General features: G+C 39.3%; 1 protein-coding gene across 6 annotated transcripts in view; it reads left to right on the top strand.

The window, feature by feature from the left end:
- The first annotated feature begins 2,486 nt into the window (after positions 1-2,486).
- CEP120 (centrosomal protein 120) overlaps positions 2,487-16,557 on the top strand; it is a 79,564-nt gene continuing 65,493 nt past the window's right edge. Inside the window, exons 1-5 of one of the 6 annotated variants that reach the window (XM_082380701.1) lie at positions 2,487-5,195; positions 5,675-5,752; positions 9,454-9,610; positions 11,267-11,381; positions 14,286-14,427. In XM_082380701.1, the coding sequence (XP_082236827.1) occupies positions 5,704-5,752; positions 9,454-9,610; positions 11,267-11,381; positions 14,286-14,427 (463 nt within the window). In that variant the 5' untranslated portion in view covers positions 2,487-5,195; positions 5,675-5,703. Of the gene's footprint in view, positions 5,196-5,260; positions 5,753-9,453; positions 9,611-11,266; positions 11,382-14,285; positions 14,428-16,557 lie in introns of those variants that run through there. The other 5 variants (XM_082380703.1, XM_082380702.1, XM_082380700.1 and 2 more) reach the window with 5 other exon arrangements.

Raw genomic sequence — 16,557 nt, 5'->3', positions numbered from 1 at the left:
GGGGGGGGCTGTAATTATTTTTATGTAATTTGTTGTGGTTGGTTCACTCTAACACAGTGAGGTAGGGAATAGTGTTATACGCTTCAGGTGTACTTGTAACATCAGCATTAAATAGAACTCTTGTGTCAGGGATATCTTTTAGCACAGAAGACTCTGTTACCATTTAGTGGGGTCAGACTTCTATGGGCCAAACACTCACCCAGAAGCCTGGGGAATTTCTCCACCAGACAGCTGAGTAGGCTGGCACCAGCTCTTCCACCAGTATTGGTTTCAGTTTTTCAAAAGGGAGCTTTTTAGAGAAAAACAAACAAAAACAAACCAAAAAAACACATCAGACATTACATAATAGGTGAAGCAAAGTCCCACAATGTCACATAATGTTTCTCAATGTCAATGTTACTGTGGCGGGTCTTTCATCCCAGCGTCTACCATCTGTTCTATCCTCTACCCCTAAAATGGACCCCTGAAAGTCTGCTGCCCCCTAGTATGTGGGCACTCTACTGCTGGCATAGTCTTTGCAAAGCAAAACTGAGCAGCATTTTCTATTGGCCTGCAGCCCTTTCCACAGTTCCAGGAGTGTCTCCAGCTCTTCTGTCTCGAGTAGGGGGCATTCTCCCACCCTCTACTCTACACCTTGCCTCAGAGAGAGCCACTGTGACAACATACCATGACAGGGTGGCTCAAAGCTCATCTCAGCCTAAAATAACCCCGTGAAGCTTACTCCACATAGGAGAGAGTGCCAGAAATGTTGCTTTTCTTTCGACTCTTAATTTCAATCCAAAGCTCCTTTCAACAGCAGAAATTCCATTTCAGTCATCATTGTTGCTCCCCTCATCTACGCACAAAATGTTGTGCAAAGGTGCTAAGGTTCTTACACTGAGTAAATATTGAGGCCTTGAAAATTTTTGCCCTTGCTGGTCACTGCTCAGCTGACTCTCATCCAAGCCCTTGAAGTCTAGTGAATTTGCTGATTCTATGTGAAATTAGGGGCATAAGAACCTGTGCCAAGGATGATAAATTGGGGCCTAACTCCTCACTTCCCTCCCCATTTCCGTCCCCTCCTGAGGGGTTTGCCAAGAAGCGGAATGTGGGTCCCCACCACGTTCCCCTTCACTCCTCTCCTTCCCAGCCGAAGGCAACCTCTTCTCCTTTCCTTACCACTCTCTTTCCGCTGCCTGTCAGGGACAGCTATTAGAACCACCTTCATGAATTTAGGTTGGGAGTGGGGGATGAAGTGTGGTGTTGGTAACTAACCTGTGGCTGGCAGAAGTTTTGGCTTGGCTCCTGCAGTGGGTTGGTTTTTTTTTTTTTTTTTATTTAAACTGAAATTAGTTACCAGCATTTAAAAATTGAATCGGTTCACGTAAATATCTAAAATGCTAGCTTCTTATGGAAATTTGGAAAACCTGACTTTTACTGCATGACAATAGCCAGCTGGGGCAGAGAAGGGCAGTCCTTGCTTCTGCTCAGGCCAGACCCAGCCCACTGCACTAGTTAACAGCACCTGCCTGACATGAGGAGTATCTGACTTTGGAAGGTTCTGCTGTGGTCTTTCACAAAAGGCAAGGAGAGGGGCTGTATGGGGGGATATTACCCCTAGAACATAAATATAGGCATAGGTGGGGGGATATAGAGGATCTGGTTATTTCTGAAGAACCAGAAAAGGAACAAATCACAAAATAATAGCAGAATAAATTATCCCTCCACATTCACAGTAAAAATAGCTACCATATTCAGAGATTTCATCACATCCTAGGCCCTTAAAAGAGGCAATGCCATTTAATGCTCACAAAAACCATGTGAGGTGAGGACGACTAACCCTGTTTAACTGATGGGAAAACAGGTTCAGGGCAAAGTAATTTTGGCTAATCCACAAGGTTGATAGGTTGAGAAACTTGGAATGCAGGTATGTATGACTCTTTTACTATGGGGCTCCATTGTCTCCACTGCCATAGATGTTAGTGGTCCTTCTTTAAGGGATTAAAGGCACAGAAATTAATGACCAAGTTTAATGAGATCAGACCCTAGATTGGAAGTCACCTTGACACTAAGTGAGTACTAGTTACTAAGTCTATTCCTGCTCCCTTTTCTAGAAGGAGGCTATTTTCTAAGCACCTCTTGAAGGTCAGGGTGGCACCATGCTTTTACAAATAGCAGTTATTCAATAGATATGTTAGTTTTGTTTTGTTTTTTTTAATTTATTTATTTATGGCTGTGTTGGGTCCTCGTTTCTGTGTGAGGGCTTTCTCTAGTTGTGGCAAGCGGGGGCCACTCTTCATCACGGCACGCGGGCCTCTCACCACCGCGGCCTTACTTGTTGCGGAGCACAGGCTCCAGACGCGCAGGCTCAGTAACTGTGGCTCACGGGCCCAGCTGCTCTGCGGCATGTGGGATCTTCCCAGACCAGGGCTCGAACCCGTGTCCCCTGCATTGACAGGAGACTCTCAACCACTGCGCCACCAGGGAAGCCCTAGATATGTTAGTTTTATTAGTCCTTGGAGCTTGCCTTAAATTTTACTAAGTGTGAACGTGTGAGTATGTGGGGAGGGGACAAGAAGAGGCAAGGGGCTGAGGAAGGGGAACACAGCTCATGATCCCTCCTGTGGTGGCCTCAGAACTGTTGATAAGAAATATAGAGACATACTACTAGGAAAGTGGTTTGCCGGGATGTAGAATAGCTACAGAAAAAGAAAGGCTTGAAATGAGTCAAAAATGCTTTGTTTGGTTCTGGGAAATCCCTAGAAATAGAAAGCTACCTAATATGATAAGCTTTTAGGTTGACAAACATGATTTCAGAATCAAGCATTTAATCAAACTTGTTAGTTTGAATTTGCATGTTTACAGTGTAATGAATCTCACATTATGTAATAGACACACATTTTATATCTTATTAGCACTTATGTATTTTGAAACAGTATTGATACTTTATAAACTTATAACAAAATTTTCTCTCATGAATTTAAGCTAAAATACGATGATTTATGCAAGAACTGAAGTTATTACTGCTAAATATCACATATGAGAGGAAATTAGATTGTAGAATAACAGATACGGAGGCTCTAGATGCTGATAGAATTATAATTCCATTTCTAGGTGGGATAAATGAGAAATTTCATGTCATTAGTTTTGTAGTTGTAAAGACAAAAAAACCATGCCAACTAAGTTGATGACTTTTCATTAGCTGTGATGAGGTGATTTTAGAAGTAATAGTGTTGTTTTGGGGGAAAAATCCAGAGAACGAGAACCATGTGAAAATTTTACCACGTGAAAAAGTTTCTTAGTTTATGTCGATGATTTGTCAGATTTTTTTTCTGAGCTGAGATTATTCTCTGGCATTCAGTGATGGTTTACAATCCAGGTTTTCAGCCCTGGTAGATATCCTAAAGCAAAACAATGAGGTATATTGATGGCAGTTCCTAGTTCTTTTACAGCTACTATTTAAGGTCTGAGATTGTTCATATAAAAAGGTAACAACTAAATGGCATTTACTACATTTAAGTCCTAAACTAAGGCATCATCTATGCTACCACTGTATAGCTGAAACTGAGGCTAAAACAGATAAAGTGACTTGCTTAAGGTAACCCAGCACATAAATTGGCAGACGTAGGTCCCAAACTCTGATCTCTTTCCATTGGAGACCCTTAGTCTCATGCTTTGACCTCCCTTTTTCTAGAGTTTAAGGCTAAGTAGTGTTTTACACCACTGATAACCTTGTATTTTGCTTGTTGTTGTTCATCTGTTTGCTAATATTCTTTGAGTATTGTCAATGTGGACATATTTATTAGACTGCGCAACAGAGGATATGTTAAATAACAACACTGGTATTGCATCAACAAAATTTTGACAGTGGTAAACTGTATAAAATTACGTGGCCAGTTTCCTCAATGAAGAGTTTCAAAGAAAAAAAAAAAAGTGCAGGCGAGTACCTATAGATTAAAAGTGGCAAGAGATAGATCAACCAAATACATTGTGTTCTGGAACTTGTCTGGGTCCTGATTTGAGCAAACCAACTGAAAAAAATTATGAGACAATCAGGGAAATTTGAACAGTGTATATTTAATTGTATTAAGGAATTATTGTTAACTTTTAAGGTGTAATAATGCAATTGTGGTTAAGTATCTAATATTTTAAGATATTTTAAAAAAATCTTTATCTTTTAGAGGTACATATTGAATGAGATGAATTGATTTGACCTTAGGGATTTCCTTCAGATCCCTGCTCCTCTGCAACAGATGAAGATGATTGGTCTTTAGTTGACAATTTCTGAAGCTGCGTTCTGAGTACCTGCTGGTTCATTATATTATTCTACCTACTTTTGAGTGTTTGACATTTTCCGCAAGGGAATGTATTGTTCAATGATGAACCCAAAGTAGATCACTACTTTGATTTTATTTTGCATAATGCTTTATATCAGGGAGGGCTCTGAAGGGGCCTGAAAGGGTCTCAGAAGTAGTCTGGTCTCCACATCTTCCTTTTCTTTGGGGCACAAAGCGGAGGTTGGGGTTGAGGGGGGTGAAGGAGTGGAAATTGTTCTCTCTTCCTCCTCCCTCCCACCTATCCCGCCCAAGATCCAGTTTCAAACTAGGTGCCCTCCGAAAGATTTCTAATGTTTCCTAAAATAAAGCCTGAAGTTTGTGGGGAGAAGGGGTAGAAAGGGGAAAATGTCGGTTTACAGCTTTTAGCTGCCTTGTTTATTCTGGTCTTGATTTTGCTCATTACTTTGTTGTCAGGGGGTAGAAGAACGTATACCTTTAATTCCCCGGCCCACGTGACAATGTTTTTGTTTTAGGGTAATTTTTACTGGACAGGAAATTCTCAGAGAGCTTACGTCACCGCCAACAGTTTACAGCAATTACCGTATTGACGCTACTTGTTTACAAAGCATGGAAACTTGAGCAGCCGCGCGAGGGCAATTTTAGCTGATTTTAGAGTTCAAACTTAAATCATTATTTTTCTGTTACTTAACTTTTAAGCAGTGTTGACAATGGGGGCTTGAACAGAGCTAGTTTTTTTTTTTTTTTTGTAATCTCTATTGACATATTTCCCAGGCTATGTCTAGGGCGTGGAGCAGAGAACAAATCCACTTTCGTTTCTGGGGAACTTCAGGAAGCGTTTACTGCAGTGGTGCGCCTGCGCAGTTGGTCTCCACCATATTGCTCGCTTTCCTCCGTCCGGCTAGCAGGGGGCGCTGTGAGGTAATGGCTAGTCTTCTCCTCAGGGCTCTGGAACTTTGCGTAAAAGGGTAGCAGGCGAAGCGGGCTGAGGGGCGTTCTATCCTCGACTGCCCTGGTTTCTATGACCCTTTGTCCTCCAGCCTCGCCCGGGCTGTGGGCCTGCGGGCCTGGTTGCTAGGTGGAAGGGGGGCGCGGCGTCGGCCGCGGCTGCTACCCGGGCGTTTAAAAAGCTACTACGCAGGCGGCAAAAGGTCCTCAGGCGGCGGACTCGCGTCTCCCTGGAAGCAGGCCGGGCCGGGTGGCCGAGCGGCTTTTGAGTCGGGGCCGGGTTGCGGGTGGACTGGCGGCCCGGGGCCGGGGAGCCGGGCGCGCTGCAGGCGGACCGCAGAGCGTGGTCCGGGTGTCCCGGGCCGCAGGCGGGTGGCGGGAACCTCGGCGGGAGTCCAGCCGGGGGTCGCGGGCTGCCAGCCACTCACCCGGGCTCCTCTTCCTCCCAGCAGACCCCGCCTGCGGGCCGCCGACCGCGACCATGGTCTCCAAGTCCGACCAACTGCTCATCGTCGTGTCCATCCTAGAAGGTGAGTGGCCCGGGACTTGGCGTTTGCGACTGCTGCTTCCTGAATTTTAACAGAGTAGTATGGGACCGAGGCTTTGTTAACCTGAAAAGCCCTGTCATCTTTGCTTGTGCCGTCCCCAGAGACTTCTTCAAAGTTGTACACAGTGAGGTCTGTTGGGCAGTTGATTTAAAAATCCCTCAAGGGAGTATGAGAGCTATTAGGGATAGGTGATATTTAGCATGACTAGCCGTAGACCCAGAGAATGTTGGAAAAACGATTTCCATCAGAGGCAGCACGTTGATGTCTTATATTATGAGCCGAAAATGTGCCTGGAAAGCACGTTCTGTTCAGCAACCTCCTGGTAGTACCATTGGTGAGAACTTTGCTTTGACTCAAATACACGTTTCCTGCATTTTCAGAAGTGTTGCGGTGGCTATTCCCTTTACAGCTCTTGACGGGGGACGTAGAGGACTACAGTTGTCGAGAGGGTCTATTACACATGCCTCGAAGTTTGGTTTGTTGAATGAGTGACATTTATTTATTTGGAGACTCACTGAGTGTCAGGCACTGTGCTGGGAATGGAAGAGTAAAATAGTCCTGGTTCTAAAAGCTAAGGGAATAGCATGGAGAACAGTAAATCATTTAAATAATTCATCATGATGTGGAAGAGAGAAGGACCACCTCTGTCTGGGGAAGCTGGGAAGGGTTTCCCAGAGGAAGTGACATTTATTTGGGTCCTAAAGGATGATTAGAAATTTGTCAGGCGAAAAAAAAGGAAGGAAGGGCGTTCCAGGCAAAGGGAAGAGCCAGTGGCATGTTTAAGGTATAGAAAAACAAGGCATGTTCTTTGATTGCTTGAATTCAGTGTGGTTGGAGAGCAGGTTGGAGAGCAGGTTGCAGGAAAGTGGAGGGTATAGGAGTTGATTGGTAAATTGAGGATAGGTTTTGAATAACAGGACGCGAAGAAGTCATCTTGAGTGGTGAGAGGAATGGCTGGGGACCCCTGCCCTGCCATGGGAGGTATCTTGTGGAGGCCTGGCACCATTTGGGTGGTGAGAGGAAAGAAAACATTACAAACCCAAATTTTGAGTTGTGGAAGAGAAGGCTGACCAGAAGCTTTAGTGTTGGGGCAGATTTAACTGTTAGGTTACTGACTGTTTAAAGACATAGGACTGAAATTCCATTGTAATTTGGTGAACATAAGCTTTTGGACTTGGAACTGTGCCCATGCTATGAGGTAACAGAAATGTAAAGCGCTCTCTCCCTTCAAGGTTGTAGGGTTCTGTCTCCTTGGGGAGATCAAATTAATGTGCAGGACATATGTTGGGATATAATATAAATAAAATAAAAATAAATGATACGGGCTGTAAACGCAGGTTTTGGAGGTGGGAGAGGATGATGGCTGAAATGCCTTGAGTGGTAGGTAAGCTTTAGATAAGCGAGGATAGAAGAAAGTCATTCCGGAAGATGAGACAACCCAGGCCACTGTGGGATTGAGCATGGTGGGTGGAACAGTGAAGAGGTCAGCAAGGTGACCAGACCCAAGGAAGGTGAATATTCAGGAATATTGTGGTAAGAAATAAGCTTGTACAGATAGAGTGAATAGGCCTTGGAGGATCTTGAAAGCCAAGGAATTTAGATTTAATGTTCAAAATAATAGGGAGCCAGCATATATTCCTAAGTAAGAAAAAGTTTTTTTGTAAATGTAGCTTAGTAGCAGCATGCAGCGAAGAGAACCTGGAGTCAGGAAGGTCGGTTAGGTGTTGCTACAAACATATCGAAAACTGGCCCACGGTCCTCCAAACTGTTCCTCCTCTTGTGTTTGTATTTTCATTCATTGTAACCATGCTGTTGCCTCAAGCCAAGACCCTGGGAGTCATCATCTGCCTGCATTCCCTCTCCATCCCCAACTTATAAATGGTCACTGAGTGTTGATTTTATTTTTCAAATAATAGTAGGTGCTTCATATAAACTTTTAAATGAACGAGTTTCCATTGTGGGTGCCTTGCTTTGGGGCCGTCATTATCCACCTAATCTACTGTAGTAATCTTCTCAGTAGTCTGTTTCATGAATGTTTTCTTTTCAGAAAACACTTAGTGTCCACCTTACTGTCTGGGGATAACCCTTCTGAAATGCAAATCTAATTTTCTTAAAATCCTTCGGTGTGCTGAGGGGTAAGGTCTATACTTAAGAGTGGCGTACATGGCCCTTTGTGGTAGACATGTTGCCTACCTTTTCAGCCTCATCTCCCCTACTGCCATATTTTCATGTGTTCCCAGTCCTTCAACTACATTGAGCTGCTTGCAATTTCTTGACTACATTTCTAGAAATGCCCTTTATTCAAAATAAAATGATTGGGTTTCTACTATGAGCAAACTTTGGGCTATTTACTGGATTCCAAGGACAAAAATGACAGGGTCTCTGTTCTCAAGGTATTCATTGTCTTTGGGACGAGGCAGGCACCTGTTTGTTCTATTGCTTATCCTCTGTTTTCAAGCTTATTGGAGGTTGTAGTTAGGATAGTCTGAAAATACAGGGTTTTTTGACATATGAAATTCATTTGGGAAACTTAGTGATCTTTCAGAGCAGCTGAAAATGAGGTCCAGCTAGAGGCCTTCAATTAGTGCTAATTAGGAGAGCCATGCCATATGTGGTAAGACTCTTAATAGGGAGTTTCAAATGAGAACATCAGGTAGAAACTCACAGGTTTGCAATCAAGCTCTTTCTGGCCAGCTTAATTCCTTACTAAGTGGCTTGTAGCAGGGTGAGTAGCAGCAGGGATATATTTACTTAACAGTGGTTAAAACTCCCCTAACTGAAATCCTCCTCACCGAAATCCCCCTCACCAGACCTGTAAACATGTTGGCTGTAAGATTCTTAGTGCTTCTTTCTTAGTTTTTTAGCTTTCTGTTTTCAGTGTTCTAAGTTTGTCGCTTTCCACTAGACCCTCAATTACTCAAGAACAAGTACTCTGTTTTACTCTTTTTGCATCCCATTTTCTGGCGTTAATACTCGACTTTGAATATGCCTTCAACAAACAGTAAAGGAATGAGGTCAGGCAGTACAAATGAACAGTAATGTGTAGATAGAATATTTTAATATTTCTTGATAATATACAACATTGTACTTGAAAATAACATGAATGAATAAATGTGTTTATTTTCCTTTGGCTAATTTGTAAGGTATTCTTAACTGTGTTAGCAGGAAAATTAAGATGCAGGTAAATTTGTTTTTGCTAATTTATTTCTCAACTCTCCAGATGATTTAACTGTTCTATATTAAGTACTGGTATCGTAATATCTAAAATTGGTGTAATCACATTTTTAACTCTTTAATTCTAAATGTTATTAAGATCATTGCTGCTCACAGTGTGAACCAAGGACAACACCATGGACATCTCCTGGGATCTTGTTAGAAATGCAGACTCTCTGGCCCACCCCAGACCTACTGAACCAGAATCTACATTTTAACAGGGTTCCTGGGTAATTTGTTGCACATTAGTGTTAGAGAAGCACTAGTTTATTAATTATAGCTTTCAATTTGATAAATGTTTTTTATGAATCATGAATTTGAGTGTATCTGTGAGTATGTGCTAGTGAGGTAGTTTATGGACTATACAAGTCAACCACTGTTAACATATGTCAGTTTTTAAAACACATGCTAAATGATCATATTTGACTCTTGTACACTTGTGGTTAACCTGTACAGTCTTTTTTTTCTAGGTCGCCATTTCCCCAGACGTCCAAAGCATATGCTTGTGGTAGAAGCAAAGTTTGATGGAGAACAGTTGGCTACTGATCCTGTGGACCATACTGACCAGCCAGAATTTGCTACTGAGTTAGCCTGGGAAATTGACAGGAAAGCCCTTCATCAGCACAGGTGACTGTTATTTTCAATTTGTTTGGCTCTTTTTCAGTCTGTTATAAATAAATACGTATATATCTCTAAGTAGATAACAGTAATATTTGTTGAGTGGTTTTTTAATGTGTCAGGAAATCTGTAAGTACTTTGCAACAGTAATTCATTTAAACATCAGACTAACCCTATGAAGTAGGTATTATTTCCCCCGTATTACAGGTGAGAAAACTGAGGCCTAAGAGGTTAAGTAACTTGCCTTAAGTCAGTCAGCTGGACAGTGGTAGAGCCCAGCAGCCAGTTCAACTCCAGAGCTAAGCTTTTAACCACTACACTTAGCTTAGCTTGCTTTTTTTCTTTCTTGTTTTGCTAATGTCTGAGAGAACAAATATTCTAGAAGTGCCATCATGATGCCTACCCACTATTAAATGTGGGTTGGAATTCACTGTAATTTTTATTAATAAATTTATTGTATATTTTACCTGGCTTGCCAAGGATATATAGATATATATATATATAGTAATTATATAAGGTATTCTTTCTAATTTTACACTTGATTTTAGACCTTTAAATACTTTATTGGTATATAAAACATATTTAAAGTTATAGCTTCTTATTATTTCATGAACTATGATGACCAGAGCAGGCAAGAACACTAATACTTTTATTTTAAAAATAATTGAAAATATGTTTCCTCTGGGGAACATAGGATCTCTTTAATATTTGTTCTTTCTTAGTACTAAATGAAATAAAAGTACCAAGTTAAAAAAATGAAAACAAGGAGAAATTTAATTTCTTCTATTGTTAGATTAGTCCATGGACTTATTTGAAAGGGTATCAAATTCCTAGAGGATATTAGAATTTTGTATTTCATCTCAGTGACTTCTGGAATATCTGCTCAGACAGAGACTTGATATATTAGTGCCTGTCTTGGTGGTTGTGTATCTAATTGTGTTAGTGCAAAATGGTACCACTCTGTATTTGGTAGACTGAGAAAATAACACAGATAAATTAAATATAGAAATGATGATTTTTGTGCCAAGTGCAGATTTCATAGTCGTTCCATTAGATGACAGTGATGGCAAAATCCAATCAGCTTACTATATGAGTGAGCCAGTATAGGGGTTCCAGACTCAAAAGAAGCCATGTTATACCAGTGAAGGTCATGCTTATATGACCTTATCATGTAGCACATTGAATTGTTGTTAACTTAATTTTAATAATTTGTGATATGGCATTTAATTCTTAAGTTTATTTCATTTTTTTAGCAACAAAAAGAGCTATAAGCACATACGCGTGTGTATTTGAAGCTTTATGTGTGTGTGACAGTCTAAGAAAGACAATTTAAAATCAATCTTGAGAATTCATGGTAATTTTTGACTTTAAAAGAGTTCTGTATGTTACAGAAGCTTGAGAAACATTGATGTAGATGTTAGCGTCTTCGATGAGAGAGACTAAAATTTTTGACATGTTTTGTATATGACTTTAGTTGGTGTATAGATAAGTAGACATAATAGTTCATGCCAGTTGAAGAGTTTTTCAGAAAGTATAGAATAGATATAGGTTATTCAACAAAACTATAATTGTCTTGATAGTAGTAGGCTGCTTTTTCAAAGCTAATAGAAAGTTCAGTATTAAGCAAAAGTGATTTTATTTATCACATAAATTGTTACGTTGCAGGCTACAGCGTACTCCTATCAAACTCCATTGTTTTGCCTTGGATCCTTTATCCTCATCCAGGGAAACTATAGGTTACATTGTTCTAGACCTAAGAACTGCTCAAGAAACAAAGCAGGTACTGACCTTTTGATGTTTTGTTACTGATTATGTAAACAGTTGGTTATATTCAATAGATAACAGATTGATGGAAAGGACATGGAATATTGGACCTAATAGATCATGGGCTTGAGCCAATATGGTAGTTCTTAGTTCTTATGATGAATTTGATTTAGAAAATCCTGACCTTTTGGTCATTCTTTTGGCCTAGAACCATCTTTCTCAAAGAAACTTCTCTCTGAGTTCAAGTCTGTGTTCAAGTTGCTATTACCTTTAACACCTTCAGCTCTTGCACTTTACCTTCAAAGGTGTGCCTCTTTTAGAGTTCCTTGCTTCAGTGGATGGTCACCACCCTCCTACCAGTTAGGCGAGCTAGAAATATAGAAGTCTTCCTTGACACGTCCCTTTCCTGGCCTCCTTGGCCACCCTTTGCAGCTGGTTTTGCCTCCTGATCTATCTGCTATTCTGCATTTTCACACTGCCATCTCAACTTAAGCCACTCTCTGTCCTTCTTACCTTGGCTGTCTTAATAGTAGCCTTCTAACTGGTTTCCCTGCTTCCCGCTCCTTGCATTCCTTATGTAGTAGTTAGAGGAAGGGAATTTCTTGAAAAACACTTGTTATGTAAATAGTACTCCCACCACAGGAAGGAAGAACAACTCAGGGTCTTGATTCCTGTGCTTTTTGTTATTGAAAATGCTTCTTATGTCTTTTAAAATATCTTACAACCTTTTTTGTATGTTATTGACTTCAGAAATTCTAACTTTCAGTTTTTCCTAATGACTTCTTTTGGTCCAACTTTCTTAAGAAAATAAAGTAAAAAAAAAATTCTTCCCTTTTATTTTAAAGTCCTCAATTGATTTGAATCTTAAATTAGGATTCTGTGAAGAAAAATTTACCTGTTACTAACATTTTTGGTATTGATAGCAATGATAGAGGCATACCTTGTTTTATTGCAGTTCACTTTACTGTGCTTCACAGATACTTTTTTTTTTTTTTTTTAAACCAATTGAAGGTTTGTGGCAACCCTATGTCAAGCAGATCTGTTGGGGCTGTTTTCCAGCAGCATTTGCTCACATTTTGGTAATTCTTGTAATGTTTCAAACATTTTCATTATTATATTTGTTACAGTGATCTGTGGTCAGTGATCTCTGATGTTACTATTGTAAAAAGATTATGACTCACTGAAGGCTCAGATGATGGTTAGCATTTTTAGCAATAAAGTACCTTTTAAATAAGGTATGTACATTGTTTTTTTAGGCATAATGCTACTGCGCACTTAATAGACTACAGGATAGTGTAAACATAACTTTTGTATGCACCGGGAAACCAAAAAATTCATGTGACTCACTTTATTGCAATAGTCACTTTATTGTGGTGGTCTGGAACTGAACTTACAATATCTCCAAGGGTATGTGTGTATTTGCAGATGAGCCAGTCAGCCTGGCCCAAATTTGGAATTATTCAAAAGAAACTGAACTGCTTTAAAAGAGGACTTGTTTCTCCTCCATCCTTAGGTACTCATCACCTCTCTGCCCACAAGTCCTGAAAAAGGTTTTCCTTCTTTAAGCTTAGACCCTGAATACTTCTGCAGTTGCTTTGGTTTAAGAGAAGGTAAATCCTCTTAGGAGGAGGATATCTGAGCTGAGATCATGCCTCTAAATGCTTTTGGTGTTCCTTTTCCCCTTGTCTAGTCCTTGAGGGCAGTTTGTCATCGTATTGGTGAACAAAGTTAAGGAGAAATTTTTTTAAATTATGTTAGTTTTGGGAAAACCAAATATTGTCTTGTTTAATGTCTTCTGTTTGCCAGCAGAAGAAATATTTGAAGTTGGATAGTAGAATATTTGAATTTCAAGATAAATTATTCTGTATAAATAACACAAACAGAGGAGCCTTGATTTCTTTTTCTGAGTTAATAACAAAAATATATCATAAATCCTGTGAACAGCTAAAAATCTTTTTTTCCAGGCTTATACTTAAAATTAGAAAATATCTGTCATAAGAAATACAGCAACAGACTGAGTTTTTGCCTTTAAAAAAACTTGGTTGTGGATTTTTTTAAAATACCTGTGGGCTAGTTCACTCTGTTTTAGTTACAAACATAATTTGAATATAAAGCTGCAGTTTTTGGTTTTGATCACTATAAGCACCAGTTCCTATGCCTTTATATTACAGTGGTCAGAGTAAGAATGCTGTTTACAGGTATTGAAATGGTGCCTCTTCACTAATGATACACGTGGTCTTGGGCCATGAGATTTTGATTTCGGTATGAGAATTCTTGAGGTTACCTTGCGGTTTGGGGGAGGAGGTGGCTATTCAGGTAATTGAGGATACCTCATTCTGTGAGAAACCCTTTATATTTCAGTATCAGTCAAATGCATGGTTCATAACCCAGAACTCTACCATTAGACCTTACTTAAGTATTTTGTTAGTATTTTTATTAACACTAAGCTTTTCTTTTTCTGATTTGATATAAACAGAACAAAGCAGAAATGTGGCAGGCAGAAAAGGTATAACAGAAAAAGTGAAAAATTAAGGGTTAGGAAATGGAAAATTGATAGTCTTTGTTGTTGTTATAAGGGATGAAGTGAGATTGGGGATATGAGTGAAGATAGAAAGAAATACACGTACTGGGTTTCCTCCTCTTTAATATATTATTACCTGTTGAAGCATAGGAGTAGAAACAAGGAAGGCAATCTAAACTTATACTTAATTTTTTCACGAGGAAATTCAGTTAGTTTCCTAAGCAGGATTAATTTCTTTTGAGGAAAATGTGGGGAAAGAAAATACTTTAAAAGAGGAGAAAGTACTGAGAAACTACAGGAAATATATTTAGAACCTTATAAAACATTTCCCACTACTGTATATTTCCTATTAACAATTAAGGAGTTTTGCTTTTGTTTTGTTTTGTTGTTACTCTCTAGGCACCAAAATGGTACCAGTTGCTGAGTAATAAATACACCAAGTTCAAGTCTGAGATACAGATAAGCATTGCTTTGGAAACAGATACAAAGGCACCAGTGGATAGTTTTAAAGCAAAGGGAGCCCCTCCTCGAGATGGAAGAGGTTTGTGCATCATCTCTAAGGTTATTCTCTGAGAAGTTATATCTGTGCTCTAGAACTTGAGGAAGGGAGGGGAGGAGGTATTATAGGAAGATAAATGCAGGAGTGTAAACTGATCTTACTCTAGAGCAGCAGACAAATGTTGGGACATTGTTACACATGAACACTTGTTGCTCTTACCTCTTGTTTACAAAAATTAGAAATAGGGAAAGATTGTCTTTTCTTTATTTGATATATATAACAACAAAGCAGAATTTTATATTGTTTATAAAAATTGCTATTTAGGAAAATTTTCTTCCTAGGATGAGTGCAGGATAGCCAAAAATGCTTATGCTGGTCTCTATTAACTCAGCTGTAGTTTAAGAAAAGCTTCATTTTTTTTCCCCTTTATTTTTTAATTAATAAACCTTTTTTTTAGAGCATTTTTAGGCTCACAGCAAAATTGAGTGGGAAGTACTAAGTATTCCCAGATATCCACACACACACACAGCCCTCCCCACCACTATCAACATCTCCCACCAGAGCGGTACATTTGTTGAAATCGATGAACCCACATTGACACATCATTATCACCCAGTATCCATAATTAATATTAGGGTTTGTCCTTGGTATTGTACATTGTATAGGTTTTGACAAATGTGTAATGACACATATCCTTGATTGGAGTATCCTACAGAATAGTTTCACTGCCCTGAAGATCCTCTGTGCTCTGCTTGTTGATCCCTCCCGCCCCTCTAACCCTTGGCAACTACTGATCTTTTTACTATCTCCATAGTTTTGTTTTTTTCAGAATCTTGTATTGTTGGAATCATGTAGCATGGAACCTTTTCAGATTGGCTTCTTTCACTTAGTAATATGCATTTAAGTTCCTTCCATGTCTTTTTGTGGCTTGATAGGTCATTTCTTTTTAGAGCTGAATAATAATCCATTGTTTGGATGTACCACTGTTTATTTAAACACTCAGCTACTGAAGGATATCTTGGTTGCTTCCAAGTTGGGGCAGTTAGGAATAAAGCTGTTACAGACATCTCTGCAGGCTTTTGAGCAGACCTAAGTTTTCAATTCATTTGGGTAAATAACAAGGAGTGTGATTACTGGAGCCTATGGTAAAAGCATGCCTAGTTTTATAAGAAACTGCCAGACTGTAAGAGTATATGGTAAGAATATATTTAATTTTGTAAGAAACCAACAAACTGTCTTCCAAAGTGACTGTACCATTTTGCATTCCCACCAGCAATGAATAAGAGTTCTTGTTGCTCCATGTCCTTGTCAGCATTTGGTGTTGTCACTGTTTTGGATTTTGTTCATTCTAATAGATGTGTAGTGGTGTCTCATTGTTTTAATTTGCGATTCTCTAGTAATAAATGATGTTAACATCTTTTCATGTGCTTACTTGCCATCAATATATCATCTTAAGTGAGGTGTCTGTTCAGGTCTTTTGCCCATTTTTTAATTGGTTGTGTGTTTTGTTTTGTTGCATTTTAAGAGTTCTTTTTATATTTTTGATAACAGTCCTTTACCAAATGTCTCTTTTGCAAATACTTTTTCCAGTCTGTGACTTGTCTTCTTGTTCTTTTGACATTGTCTTTAGTAGAGCAGAAGTTTTAAAATTTTAATGAAATCCACCTCATCAGTTCTTTCATGCATTGTACCTACAGTGTTACATCTAAAAGGTCATTATCATACCCAAGGTCATCCAGGTTTTTCCTATATTGTCTTTTTAGGATTTAATAAAGTTTTCTACTTTACACTTTGGTCTATGATCCATTTTGAGTTCATTTTTGTGAAGGTTTTAAGGTCTGTGTCTATATTCATTTTTTTACATGTGGATGTCCTGTTGTTCCAGCACCACTTTTTGAAAGAGTATCTTTGCTCCATTGTATCACCTTTGCTACTTTGTCAAAGATCAGTTGACTGTATTTATGTTGGTCTATTTCTAGTCTCTCTATTCTATTTCATTGATCTTTGTGTCTGTTTCACCAGTACTACACTGTCTTGATTACTGTAGCTTTATAGTAAGTCTTGAGGTTGAGTAGTATCAGTCTTCCGACTCTGTTGTTCGTCAATGTTGAGTTGCCTGTTCTGGGTCTTTTGCTTCTCCATGTAAACTTTGGAATCATTTTGTCCATGTCC

This window comes from Balaenoptera borealis (genome assembly GCF_965194805.1).
Source record: "Balaenoptera borealis genome assembly, chromosome: 2".
NCBI classification, from domain to species: Eukaryota; Metazoa; Chordata; class Mammalia; order Artiodactyla; family Balaenopteridae; genus Balaenoptera; species Balaenoptera borealis.
This window is presented reverse-complemented; position numbering and strand designations above follow the sequence as displayed.